This window comes from Doryrhamphus excisus, linkage group LG8 (assembly GCF_037039965.1).
Source record: "Doryrhamphus excisus strain RoL-2023G ecotype Guam linkage group LG8, RoL_Dexc_Guam_v1.1, whole genome shotgun sequence".
Classification (NCBI taxonomy): Eukaryota; Metazoa; Chordata; class Actinopteri; order Syngnathiformes; family Syngnathidae; genus Doryrhamphus; species Doryrhamphus excisus.
In genome coordinates this window covers 1,832,486-1,847,500 of record NC_136364.1, presented here as the reverse complement: position 1 = coordinate 1,847,500, position 15,015 = coordinate 1,832,486, and the positions used below count along the sequence as shown (strand labels likewise).

At 44.1% G+C, this 15,015-nt stretch overlaps 1 protein-coding gene across 11 annotated transcripts in view; it reads right to left on the bottom strand.

Moving 5' to 3' along the window:
* Window positions 1-15,015, bottom strand: part of phldb1b (pleckstrin homology-like domain, family B, member 1b) — a 67,827-nt gene that overhangs the window by 20,809 nt on the left and 32,003 nt on the right. For 8 of the 11 annotated variants that reach the window (XM_058080686.2, XM_058080685.2, XM_058080688.2 and 5 more), the window contains 5 exons: window positions 10,747-12,158; window positions 3,924-4,241; window positions 2,773-2,910; window positions 2,427-2,564; window positions 1,471-1,599 (listed from right to left, as the gene is read on the bottom strand). In XM_058080686.2, the coding sequence (XP_057936669.2) occupies window positions 1,471-1,599; window positions 2,427-2,564; window positions 2,773-2,910; window positions 3,924-4,241; window positions 10,747-12,158 (2,135 nt within the window). Of the gene's footprint in view, window positions 1-1,470; window positions 1,600-2,426; window positions 2,565-2,772; window positions 2,911-3,923; window positions 4,242-10,746; window positions 12,159-13,061; window positions 13,613-15,015 lie in introns of those variants that run through there. The other 3 variants (XM_058080689.2, XM_058080694.2, XM_078792605.1) reach the window with 2 other exon arrangements.

The following is a 15,015-nucleotide window of genomic DNA, read 5'->3' as shown; positions in this document are numbered from 1 at the left end:
TTGATGTGAGTTCAAGTACCGTATTTTCTGGACTATAAGTCGCTCCGGAGTATAAGTCGCAAAAGGGCAAAAATGCATAATTAGGTAGGAAAAAAAAATACATAAGTCGCACTGGAGTATAAGTCGCATTTTTTGTGGGTAATTTATTTTACAAACTACTTGACCAAAACAGACAATACGTCATCTTGGAAGGCAAGTTCTAACATTAATAAGAATAGAGAACTGGCTGAATAGATGTAAGATATGCTAACATAATGGTTATTCAACTACACGAGAAATAAACATGAACAGAAAAGGTGTTCAGTGTTTATGTAACAAACTATTTTTAGTAATCAGTAACTGTTTTGTTTTCTTCATCGCAGTAAGAGTAGCCTCCACTTAACGCCAGTCCCTAACAAGTTTCTCACTTACGCCAAACTTTCTCTCTGCTGCTTGATTACTCGTTTTCAGCTACAAATTGCACAACTTGCAGCTTGTAGTCTGCAGAATATGATTTTCTTTTCGGGGGCATTCGTGTCATGTTGTGCTCAGTTGACTTTGTAAGCTAACGTCTAATGTTACTATGTATATTCATTTATAAGTCGCTCTGGAGTGTAAGTCGCAGGAACAGCCAACCTATGAAAAACAGTGTGACTTATAGTCCAGAAAATACAGTATGTTAATAGTATTAGTGGGAGGTTATATATACTGCATGTCAGCCATGACAAACTGTCACATCACAAGCACACATGCACGCCTCATTAGACATTGACCAAGTCACCAGCAGGCATGTTACCTGGATAAATATGTTCACATTACGCCTTTTATTATTATTGTCTTATAATAATTACTGTTTTGGGGGGAATTGTCCTATTCGTCCTTATATGACACCTCTGGCCAATAGCACTCATCATCAATACATAGAAAAATATATTGACTTTCATTTCTACTACGTTACACTCTTCTGCACTCGTGTGTATTCCAGCCGCCCTGCCTCCAAACACAGAACCAAAGAGGCTGATCAAAGGGCTCACTCTGTTCATGCCGTTGTTCTATGGAACAAACGTGCCAAGGTGCTGAAACCAAGGCACAGAGTGAAGCCTCTCCTGCCTGTGTGGAGGAAAACACGTGTGCACACGGCAATATATGGAGGCCAGTCGTTCACTTTTATTGATTATTGATTTGTAATCTGGCGAGACCTTGTGGCACCCCAAGTATTGGCTGATGGGCAGCATAAAACCCTGGTGGAAGCATCCCTACTCCATACACATTCCATGCAGTCGAAGGGAGGTTTATTTACACAGAAGAGGTATTGACTTGGGAGAGGTGCAAGGCACCCCGTTCTTTACGCCAGGTCTTGTAGAAGCGTGGACTTTATGATATTGATGTCTAGGGGGATGCTCTGGAGGGAAAGAGGCTACTCTGACTGATTTGAGACGTTTGCGTCCGTGGAGGAAGCACAGACTGCTTTATCCCGGTGAGACGACCCACCCTTTTCAACTGCTGTTGTAACTGTTCCCGTAGGGACTCGGGACAGTTATGCAGCTGCTTCTTCAGCTCAGCGTGGCCCTCCTGGAGTCTCTGCACGACCCGACGCTCTGCCTCAACATTAGCCCTCTCCTACAAAACACACACACACACACACAGTGCAACACACAGACAGAAAAGTAGAGAGAGTGAGAGGGAGACGAGGAGAAAGATAGAAGGGAGAGAGAAATAGTGATATGATAGAGATAGAGAGAGAGAGAAGGTGTTACAATGTAATTCCATGCAAGTAAAAACCTTATTAAAGAGGTTAGCAATAAAAAGCAGGCAGGTTGTGATGGATGTGTACAATCCACCTTGTCAATTCTTTCCATAAAGATCATTTCAGAAATAGTACAAACCATCAGGTTCTATGAAAAATTTAAAATTTATCTCAAATCCTTCCCACTGTTTCCATGACACACCCTTCACTGCTATCATTTCTATAGCACAGTATGTTGTTTTACTATGAAAACAATACGTATGGAATCATCTCTCTCCGTATTTGCTAGAAATATTGCCTTTTCCTCTTCCTCGTGAAACAGAGTCATGAAAGTGTGATTTATTGAGCGGTGAAGCAGTCCCCATTAAAAAAGGGAGCTGTCCAGTACATACATTAGATGGCATTACTATTGAGGGGTGAAACAGTCCCCCTTAAAAAGAGCTATCCAGTACATACATTAGATGGCAATATTAATATGCTGGGTGTTCCTTGCATACAGGTTGACTCATGCAGGCCGTATGGAAAGAGCATCATGGATGATCAAACGTCACGTGAGTGTTAAAGAAGCAGTTTGTGAACAAGGTTACACTTTGGGGCGGTGTGCACACACATGCAAGTATAGTATCTTCTCGCCATTGCTCACACTGACATCCATGTTACCAAGACAGACAGTCATGTACGGTATGATCTGAATGCCTACCTTGTCTTTCTCCTGCTGGGTGGTCTTCTCCAGCTCGTCCAGTCTGCTGTGAAGCTGACTGATGATGTCCATCTCCACCTCAATCTGCTCCACTTCCGCCCGTCTCTCCCCTTGCAGCAACGCACGCTCCATCTCTGCCTGCACCAGCGCAAAAGTCAGATATCACAGATTTCTTCACTAAAAGGCTGCATTCAACCACAAAAGTGATGATTTATGAATATAGGGTGCTAAGTGCAGAGGGGCATGCTGTACACAGACTACTAAGTACTGTATGCTATTGTTTGTTGTGACAACGGGGCAAAGGGGCGTATTTCCACCATCAACACTGACTGACTCCACACGCTACCTCCTGCTTAGATTCCTCAAGTTGTTGCTCCAGCTCAGTCAGGCGGCTTTTCAGGTCATCAAGCCGTGACAGCACACGCACCCGCTCTTCCTCCAGATAAAGCAGCTCCAGCCCATCTGATGTGGCCGCATCTTCATCCTGCAAGAAGGTAGGGGGACGTGTGGGTACGCTTACACGGTTACACCTCACGGCAGTATTTGTAGGAAAAAGTCATGACACTCATGTTCTACATACATACACAGAATGCTACGTGTGTTTTGGGGTATGCAGCACTCAGCGACACCCGGCCCTCGAAAAATGGAAGTGTGGAGGAGAATGGCACAACAGTCCACCACGCTACATGCATGCATGTGTGACTGTCAAACCCCTCCCCCAGAGGAAAGCGTGTGCAGGAGTGTACTGTCTAGACGAGGAATCTGGTGTTTAAAAACATCATCTCACAGCCACGAGGCCTGGGACGATATTGCCTTGTGCATGTGTGTCTGGTTTTCCTCTTTAATCTCCTCCAAACAGGCAGGAAGAGGGTTTCACCACCTTGGTGACTTTGTTCCATAGAACAACGGCATGAGTGGAGGCTGTCTTGGAGTGTGGAGGCGGGGCTGCTAGCATACACACAGAGTGCACAAGAGTGTAGCTTCATGAAGAGCAATGCAAGTTAACATTCATTCATTTTCTACCGCTTATCCTCACGAGGGTCGTGGGGGTGCTGGAGCCTATCCCAGCAGTCTGTGGGCGAGAGGCGGGGCACATCCCAGACTGGTTGCCAGCCAATCACAGGGCACATAGACAAACAACCATTCACACTCACATTCATACCTATGGACAATTTGGAGTCGCCGATTAACCTAGCATGTTTTTGGAATGTGGGAGGAAACCGGAGTACCCGGAGAAAACCCACGCATGCACAGGAAGAACATTTTTGGATGCAAATGTCTTTGTGGCATTATTTTATTTTAAAAATAATATACCATTACAATTCCCACAGATGATAGCCTCGATGAGGAATTGAATGCGCAATAAAAAGTGACGGGTAGGGGTTGAGTGAAAGATGACCTTCCAAACCGAGTAGAGCCATGCATGGCTTGCGTGCATGCTGGGATGTGCCGCAGCATGCCGGCCACCGGCGGTGAGGAAGAAGTATTTTCTCTGACCTTCGTGTCTCCATGTTGCAGTGCTGATGCTGTGCTGGGAGCGTCTGATGCCCTCACCTCCTGATGAGTGCTCTCTGTACTACTACACTCCTCCTTCAGGTTCTCCTCATCGCTCTCTCTCCGTCTCTGTGCCAGACGGCGAGACGATGGCGACGGCATTCCTCCGAGGACACGCTCAGCGGAAGCACCCTGCACCGAGCCGTCTGAAAACCCCCCAGGGAAAGCTGCCCTCCCGGGGCCCAGTGGATCCAGGATGATGCTCTCTCCTTTGTTGTATTCGGCACAGAGATTCAGGATGGTCTCCAGCCGCTGCCTCTCCTGTGTCCAAAGAACAACATCAGATGAAGCTGTGATACTATGTTGACAGCATTTATAAAGCAAGTAACACTGAATGAATTTCATGGCTTAACAACGGTAACTCCAAGTCTCTGTACACACAAATAGACACTTTTAAAGTGTTTGGCCAACATAGGCTTCTGTCTGGAAAACAGGGTGAAGATGTTGGTCATTGTATGTGTATAGACGGCAGACAGATGAGGTAACAATGACTGTATGTGCCGATATTACCACACTAGATAAATATAATGTAACATTACACTGCTGCTTTTCAACAGACTCACATGACTTGTTGAGTGCTTAAGGGTAAATGCCAGCTTTTGCTCTACATTGATGAACAAAGGCACTACTTTGTGAAAAGTAAAATTAACACGATGACAATTTGGACAAGACCCGATCGGACCTCTAGCTGGTGGGACAACCTTGACAAACACGTCATTATTTTGGAAAAATGGTAATGCACAGAGTGAACTTTCTTCCTGCCTGTTTGGAGAAAAGACACATGAACATGGCAGTATGGAACATGGGAAAATGATCCACACTATTTATTGTGTAATTATTGTCTTTTTTACAGAACAAGAAATCTTGTCACATTGTAATCTTGCACTCCGTTGTCTTGTCTTCCATGCTAAGCCGTGCATGTGGGCAATCACGCAACAATCTTGTGTTCTCTGTGCAGAGGAACAAAATAAACACATAACTGACTGTGTACCATTCCGTAATGTACCTCCGCAAGCCACAGGCTAAACTACTGGAAGGTACTGAATGATCGCTTGTACTTGTATAAGTGACAAGAATAAAAGGGCCATCTCATTCATTCATTCAAATGCTAGCCAAGTAGCACTCTTGGCTAGCATTTCACGTGTCTTCTGTTTATTATGGCGCCGTCCATGGAAATGATGTCAGATGCTTCCTATTGGCTGAACAGTGCATGGCGGTTGTGCCACGGTGACTTAAGCATACATATGACATGTGAATGTATCGCTGTGAACAAAGGTACTTTTATGAACAGCCACCGTGTGGATGGAGATAGTTTTGATACCAGAGAGGAGCAAAGGCGTGTTTATGAAAATATCCATGTCCGTGTGGACATAGCCTAAACAGCGCCGCAAAGCATGCTGGGATACTTGTTTCCATGGTACTTATTCTGCCCAAATAAAGAGACTCTTCCTTTTAAGCAAGATAAAGTGCCTGTCACCGTCTCCCCAGGAGGCATGGCTGGCACTTCCACGACACTTTGATACCAATCAGGGGGCCACCGAGTGTGAGTGCGCTTCACTAAAGCTAGGGGAAACGTTAGCCTCTAAAAGTAAAGCAGTATCAGTCATTTCACACGAGCTCCACCAGTCCTCTATGATGTTTTTGATGGTGTACATGCTGGCTGTGGCTTGTGACTGGAGACAGCGATGCGGGCACAACCATCTCTGTGGCACAGGTGGCACTGAAGCCTGCAATAAATTGGTACTTGAGTTTAAGTGAGTGGGTGGCAGCAAAAGAGCCCTTTGGGCTAAAGAGTGCTGTTTGCTGGAGAAGAGTCAGACATGCTAACATTTGCCTCCCACACAACATCTGCTGGCACACAGATTACACTCCTTAGCTCTCTCATGCCCCGCTTTCTTGTTTCTTCCAACATGCTCCATGAAAAGCCTGCTAGACAGTCTTCATGCAGACAGATTCTTATCACACTCCAACACATAATTCAACCTGATGCATCAAATTTAACACTTGCATGCTGGCAGACTGATATGCTCTTTCATAGGAAAGCCAAGTGGACACATGACGCGTCTTTATTTGGACTGTGTGGACTATTTTGGAGTTTCTATTAACTGTAAAATTAGTACAAGGGGTACTTTATGTTTATGTTTGGTGACAACTGGTGGCAGCAATAATACAATAAGTTGCTCTTGTTGTGACGCAGTTAAAAAAGATGAATTAAATGATACAAACACTTTCTGTTTTACACAATACTTTAACCATTTCTAATGTAGAAAGTGTGGTTGGACCATCACCATGGAGGCAGCTACACTAGACACATACGCTAATTGAGACACAGCCAGTGTATTCACACTGACAAAACCCCTGAGAGGGAGACCTTTCCTTGTGCCTTCCCTGTTGTGACCCTCAGTAGTCCTCAGTACTCAGCATGTTTACAGCCGTACGCTCCTGTGACGCCGTGTCGCAGACGGCATGTTCAACAAAAGGCGTTTTTTCATATATCTGCAGGCACGCTAACAAAGTCTGCAAAACAAACCCCGCTCGTAATGAGGCAGTGATCCTTTGGGGGGAGGGTTCAACATTTCAGTTCCCGGTGGAGGAACAGCCAGATGATCCTGCCAAGAGATGTTTTCATTGAATCTAGCGCTGCTCTTATTCCCCTCTCTGGTGGCACATACATGCATCAAAGTCAGACGAGCCTCTGGATAATCAGCCGCTGGTCCTTCTTGAAGATGTCGCAGAGGATAAAAGTGTGCGGGGGTGCTTGGCACTAACACAGCTGAAACCTCTCTGCTTACATGTCACATAGTACAATGCAATGTAGAAACCAGCACATCTCTGCCTTTCCACACATGCACGTGTCATCCATGTATAGCAGATTAATATAGGACATGCTGTACCGTTTTAACACTGACTATTCTCAACTATGTGATTTCCATTAAAAAGGTGACTGGGACCTGTGGCATACGCCTGGGCTCAAATAAAGACCTAAATGTTGGAATATGACGTGGTTATTACACATTAGTGGGGCGAGGAGGAAACAATGCAATGATAGGTCATGATGCCAGCTTTGAATGTGTTTCATTTATTATTATTATTTGGAAATAGTCTTGTACTTCATATCTGTGTGTTTATCAGTAGAGTGTTATTGATGTAAAGATGACTGACAGATGTTGCCAATGAAAAGCAGAGTGTACTACATATATTTTATTGTGCTCTTTTATGATCCAGAAGGAGCAGCTGGTGTTTTGTAGCAGGTACCACACGCCGACTGCGTAGCTTCAAGCTGCATTAACTATGAATGACTGCATGACGGGGATACCCATACATTACATACATTACTACATTGTACTGTAGTACTTGTATGTAACAGCAGAGCAACTATTTTCCTCTGACTCCACAAACATCACTCACAGTTGAGGTAGGGAGCACAGCAGTGGCTTTAAATATTTCATATTTATGAACATTTCATATTTACAGCAAATTGTTGAACTTGCAAGCTGATGCAACTGCATGCACACATCTTACTATCCATAACAATAATCAAGGTGGAAGGCTTCATATTTCCCTAGCAGTGAAAAGTACAATCACTTCCTTTACACGCACACAATATTACCTTTAAGGCAAGCAATTAAGAATATATGCAATTTTGTTAATAACAACATGATGGCAAAATACTTGCATTTATGTTACATTTAGTTGCATCATATTCTGATGAAAAGCATTATTTGTATACATATTATCAACAACTGTTGAAGCGTTTCAATCAGTGCGATATATTCAGTTTATATTCCATTTATATATATATATATATATTTATATATATTCCAGCTATCAGTGCTAATAATAATAATAATAATAATAATAATAATAAGACAACAAAGTATGTTGACTGGGATGGGTCATGTCCCTGGAAATATTATGTTGGTTTGTCTTCAAAGCTCATTTTGGTCACGTGACTGCAGAGGTAGGTCGTGGCGTCATTCCTGTGATTTCCAGGTGTCTGTGAATGTAGCAATTTGTGTCAAAGTAGTTATGTGATGAACCATTCTTAGAATTCTAATGCTAGCTCAGCACTGATATTATTCACATACCCCTGTGACCCCAACCAACTATGCTTGTGGTACCCCACTTTGGGAACTGAGGCTCTAACACAGAGATTTCCAACCCTACCTTAAATACTTCAATATTATGCAGTGTATCCATCAATAGCACTGATTGATCACTTCAACAGTTGTTGATAATACGTATACAAATAATGCATGTCATCAAAATATGATGCAACTAAATGTAACATAAATGCCTACATGTTATTAACAATATTCTTAATTGCTTGCCTTAAAGGTAATATTGTGTGCATGTAAAGGAAGTGATTATACTTTTCACTGCTAGGGAAATATGAAGCCTTCCACCTTGATTATTGTTATGGATAGTAAGATGTGTGCGTGCAGTTACATCAGCTTGCAAGTTCAACAATTTGCTATAATCATGAAATGTTCATAAATATGAAATATTTAAAGCCACTGCTGTGGTCCCTACCTCAACTGTGAGTGATGTTTGTGGAGTCAGAGGAGAAAGAGTTGCTCGGCTGTTACATACAAGTACTACAGTACAATGCAGTAATGTATGGGGTGGTGTATGTAATGTATGCAGTTATGTATGGGTATCCCCGTCATGCAGTCATTCATAGTTAATGCAGCTGGAAGCTACGCAGTCGGCGTGTGGTACCTGCTACAAAACACCAGCTGCTCCTTCTGGATCATAAAAGAACCCAATAAAATATATGTAGTACACCCTGCTTTTCATTGGCAACATTTGTCAATCATCTTTACATCAATACCGCTCTACTGATAAACACACAGATATTAAGCACAGTACTACTAACATATAATATGATTTATGAAGTGAATGAGTGTGAATGAATGAACCCCCCACGTTAATAAATACATGGTGTGAGTGAATTAACCCCCCATTTTAAAAATATGATAAACAGTCATGTTTATGAATATAGTAATTCCATACCACATGTATATATTATATTTATAAGATGCTCTATGTTTGTAGTAGAAGGTAGATCTTTGGGTCTTGCAGGCTGGACAGTGACTTCAGCTCTGCAGTGTGTGTGCACAGGTAGACAGCCCCCTCTAGTGGACAAGTATTTTGCAGTCATTGCAAGTGGAAATATTATTTATAAAGGTGAAATATGAAGCCACTCCTGTCATCATCAGAGAGACGTGTTATGCCACACCAAAAGTCACTAAAATGTGGTACAACAAGGCCTGTCACCATAACAAGTGTTGCTGGACAATAGTTGATGATAAACAATTGCAGTATTCATTGTATTTATTGGTTATGTATTTATTTGTCATTAGCGCAATGTTAATATGATATAACAATGCCAATGCCAGACATCAGCCAGTTTGTTTGGATTTATCATGCGGTTAATTGATTTATTATCATGACAGGCCTACTATGTACATCCTATACAGGTGACGTCCAACTGTGCTTTGTGGAACTGGCTGTTCCTGGCTTGCTGACGTTGCCCGTGAGCTGACTTCACAATACGCCTGCTTTTCTTAAATCAACTCGCTTCATCTAACTTGTTTTTTGGTAATCAGTTGTGTATGGAGTAGCAAGCTGTGTGTGAAATGACTTCAGTGCATACGCCCTGGGCTAGAAAATGTGTCTCGACATCGAGTCAACAATGACTAATTACGGGCCCTGCGGCGCCTCCCGCTGCAAGCGTCTGCGTTAGAACAACATAGAGTTTCTTTAGCACATGTGTTGCGTGTATTTGCTAGATCCACAGCATATACTGGTTATATAACTCTTTATTCAGCATACTATGTACATTCTGCTTTGAGGGTCTGCTGCTGGACCTGTGAAACATGGCTAACCTTTCAGTGAAAGATTGGGATGTGCCCCCCAATCTTAGTCTATGGCTAAGGGCTGTAACATCATATGTTCAAGGCATTATATAATGTATAGGTACTCACCACTCATATTGATACATGTTTGTATATTTATTGGGTATACCCTTTTAGTGTTAGCTTGTGTTTCGTGTATCTTTGGAACATGACACTTTGACGGTTTTGTAATGCTGTTGTATAGAATTTCCAATGGGTTGACAAACTTGTGAGGGCACTGAAAGCTTGTGATTGGCTCCTGTCAAATCAATTAGCCGCATCTCTGCAGGGTTAAGAATTTAAGAACAAAGTCGCCAGAATTTAATGGTAATAATTTGCCACTTTTACCACTCACACACACACACACAATCACACAAGCTAACCCTGCTCGCTCCCACTCACACTCACACTGGATCTGTTGCGGCCCTCGGAAGCATTCCGTAAGATTGTTGTAGGCTCACACCACACCAGCTCTGTGCCACTCTGCTTCGTCTGCCGTACGGCAAAACGGAAATAATCCATTCAGGTACTAACTTTTTTTTCCCAGGTGCCGCAGACGTCACAGACGCAGGAGCACCCTCTGGTCAATTTAATCATAATAAACATTAAAGAAGATATGTTTTTGTACCTACTGATTGTATGAAATAGGAGACACTTTTGTGACTCCTCACTACACAAACTGGACGTTTGAAGTTGAAGAACACAGAAGTAGAAAAAGTGTTGGCAGATAAGAAGAGACCAAAGACCACATTTAAATGCAACCTTTGTAAGAGTGTCTCCAGTCAGGATGCATCAGCGGTGTTCCGACATAACACCTCAGCTCATTATGCATGCTAAAAGATACAGTGTTGAAGCATGTGACTCACCAGTCTCTCCATTTCCTGCTCTCGAAGTCGCTCCTCCCGCTGTCGTCGATGGTATTCCAGCAGCTCGTCCTCATTGTCGCTGATCTCCGTGATGCTGTTCTTCCTCTCCCTCATTGGCGGTCGTCCTGTAGAGATCTTCCTGTTGCATCGGGGACTAGCCATGGGAGATGATCCCGTAAGAGAACCCAGACTATAGGCAGGCGAGAGGGAGTTGCCAAAGGCAGCCTTTTGGAACCCGGCACTACTGCCTTCCACCATCAGAGAGGTGGGTGAGGGACTACGAGCTCGCATTCCCTTGCAGCCAGTCAAGTCTTCGGGCGTAGTTGCAGTCTTGCGATGAAGCCGCAGACTCTCCGGGACCGGCTTACGTAGACACGAGGGACTATCTGGGGCCTTCAGGGCAGCTACCGTGCCTGGGATTGACACTGGGAGTACTGGGATGCCTCTCCGAGCAATGGAGGGACTAAGAGGAGGAAGTTCTCTCATATTCCCCCCTCCACCATTCAGTTCCAAGTTTCTCCGGGCCATGCGGGGGCTGGCAGGCTGCTGGCATGGGGATCCTTGGATGATATGGACAACTGGATCAAGAGGAGGCTGAAAGGTTTTCGTTGGGTGGGAAAGTTGCCTGGATGGGCTTGAGGAGACGGAGCAATCGGCTAAGGGCGTCTGCTCTCTAAAAGGGCTTGCAGGCCTTTCATGAAGCACAGTGGTCATCTTGGTCCTCACACATGTCGGGATCTTGGAAGTGAGGCTACTTGGCACTAGATTCCTGCTACTGAGAGGTTCATTTAAGCCCTCGCACACATCTTGGCATAATCCTCTGCGACTAGGCATAGGGCTCGGGGGACCATCACCTATGACATTCCTTTGCAACCTGGGGCTTCCTGGTACCTTCTGACCCACAGTGGAACCATTCAAGTTGGATGGGGGCGTCCGTGGCTGGAGTACAGGGGGCGGCTGGCTGGTGAAGTTATAGCTGGAGGAGCGTGCAGGCACTGGTGGCAGAGCAGAAATGGGGTCCTGGGGGGCTCCACCTGGGGATGGGCTAGTAAAGCTCCCACTGCTTGCCGCTGAAGGGGAGGAGAGAGGAGAAAAGGGTGGTGATGTATTGTCATAGCTGGATCCCACCGACATGGCCCCTGGACTCGTAGGGGGGGACAGCAAATACCTGCCCCCACCATTGACCATTGGCGACAAGTGTGAATGAGTCACAGGTTGTCCCCCGGGGGGCTTTTTGTCTTCAGAGGGGCAAGGTTGAGGGTCATCCATGGCTAAGGAGTCCATGATGTCCTGGAGGTCCTTCTCGATGGAGCTGACAATCGCACTGTGCTCTGATTGAAGCGTCTCACCGAGGTCTTGGGAAGACTGTGCTGGGGGGGCTGGATGATTCCCATTGACCAAGCTCTCAGTGTCTAAAAAAACAAAAAAAGTAGTTATATATAATAATTAGCGCTTGTGTGGATGCAAGATTCAAGGAAAACACTGAAACCGGCAAAATTAATTAATTCATTTATTATCGTACCAGGCCTAGCACCGAAGAAACAGTTTTTGTTCTGAACAAGAAAACTTGTCACGTTGTAATTTGACGTTATATTGATACCCCTACTAAAACTATTAATAATTATACTATTAGTAATAGTATAAAACCTCTTTCATGTTGTACTGTATACAATGTTCCAGGGGGGCAGATAAAAAAAATTAAAAGGAGCTGTGGGTCACCCAGTGGACACCCCAGAGATGAAATGAGACTAACTTCAAACCAAAGAGGGTAGCGTCAAACACAACAGTAAATAATAAAATATGCCTTTAAGCATGTCTTAACTTCGCTGCTTCTGGCATATGTCAAAAGAAAACATGTCAAATACAGAAGCACACATACTAGATTCACTTCCGGTGAGATACCCTCGTTCATTCACAATAAAGCACATGGCAGTAAACGTCGACCGGTTTCCCCCACACAACTGACTCCAGACACAAGGATAATTAACCACACAAATCACCGCAAAGTAGGCAAAGAGACGCTTCCCTTGGACAGCAGAGAGAGTAAAGTAAATAAAGAGACTTGTTAGCTAACGGCCGGCCGTAATGGACGGGAAGCTTAACCGCTGCATGCCAAACTTCATTAGGAAACCAGGCAATTATTCCACATACTGGCTTAACTATTAATAAAACCGCGCGTTTCTTACAATATGTCTGCTTAGTTAATGTAAATATGACCACTGGTCCACGTCGGCATGAAATGTTGGACATTAAATAGGATATGTCAGTGGGTAGAAGCATCATTTTAGTCAGTTTTGTGATGGAAGGCTACTCACGTCAAACACGGTTAGCTTTAGCATCGTTCACCCTTGACAAACATCCTGTAGACGGGGCGGCTCTGACTGACACTCATTGAGTCCGGTAACGTCTGACTCCACACACCGAGCCGAGCACTGCGGCGTGCTTCGTCGGCACGGACATTTAAATCGGTCTTGGCTTCTGCTCGGTACCGGCGGCGGTTGTGTTACCACTGTTGTCAAGCTCTTTTTGTGGGTCTTTTCCGGTTCCAGCCTTCAATATAAACGCCAGCCCATACCCAAAATGGTGACTACTTTGCGGTGTCATAGAGCGTCGTGAATGGTTGACTCTGAACGCACCACTATTTAAACCCTTCTGTTACTTTTCCACAGTGACGCTGCATAATTGCAATATTAATGCAATTTGCGATTATTTTGAAGGTACAGCTGCCACATTTCCGGCCATTTGGACGCCGAGCTTCCTGTCTGCAGCCTGGCTGGTCATCTTCGTGTTAAACTGTTATCAATGCAATCCTACCAAGTCCGTCACCATAAAAATAATATTAAGGTGGTAAATAAGTCTTCCATACACTTTGCATTGTGAAATCTAACTTATGAACACTTTAAAGGTGTTCTGGGAATGTTCAGTTTAGTGCATTTCTTTTACACACACACACATCAAATACTCCAACCCAACATGGCACTGTGAGTACAACAGACGCAACAGATATATTTGGTTGCAAACTGATACAGACGCCAATAGCTTTGTGCTTATCAAGACCAACAACAGATTGGTATTATTATTTATATCCATTTTTTAACATTTGGATGTAAGTGTAGTTTGTGTCCACTACAACCCCATGACTACTATCAGGAGAACCAGAGTATGGAGGTCAGGAGGAGCCACCAAGGTGCACTGTATTCAGACACACGCGCCAAGAAGCCGGAGTGCCGCCAAAGAGGTCTCTGACAAACCCTTTGCGCTTTTCAAACCTCACGGCCCAACGGCGATGTATCGTTTCGATGTATTGCTCACCCACACAGCACACACAAGTAATCTTGCCTCATTTTTCTAAATTATCGGTCATTGTATGATGTAATTTGTTCCTTATGTCGCCTGATTATTATTATTTCTACTGACGTGGCCTGTCAGACTGTATTCTGAGACCTCCATTCAAGCCATGATGACTGCACTGTGTTACGTGCCTACTGTGTAATCATTTTCTAAGTCTGACGTCTGATGTAATCAAGCTGAAAGGGCTTGCCCAGCATAATAGTTGTTCATGTGTAGATAACGTCTTTTATAAACAGATGACAGATATGCAGGATGATTGTGGGAGTGGTACCCTCCGTCTTAATCGCTATGCAAGCTGGGAATGTATCATTAAGAAAAACAACGGAAGGCTTTCATTATTGGATCAGGATGTGCGTGGATGCTATACTTACTCCTAAGTGGCGGCCACTGGAAATAACACGCTAAGAAAAGATCTTCTTCCAGCTGAAAAGTCTGCCCAGAGACGGCGAGGAATGAGATGCACATAAAACATGCATGCTTTTTGGCAGCGGCCCTCAGCTGGATGCCTTTCAAGCAATGACGACTGCATTTAAAAGGACGACATTAACAACCACTAGAAGCACTTTCAACAGGTTGTCGACAACCACAGCTCTCTGCCAAAGCTTCCACTGCTCATGACACCCACACAACAGTGTAAAAAAAACCCAAAACATAACGTTCTATGAAATGAGCAGAAATGAGCTAGCGAGTACGAATACACTGACCCAGTCAAAAATGATGATTCTATGGCTTTATATACAAGACTCAGCTGATTTAATGATATCATCATATCGCCATACAGTGAGTGGGAATGGTTGTTTGTCTATATGTGCCCTCTGATTGGCTGGCCACCAGTCCAGGGTGTACCCCACCTCTCGCCCGAAGACAGCTGGTATACGCTCCAGCACCCCCGCAACCCTCGTGAGGATAAGCGGTAGA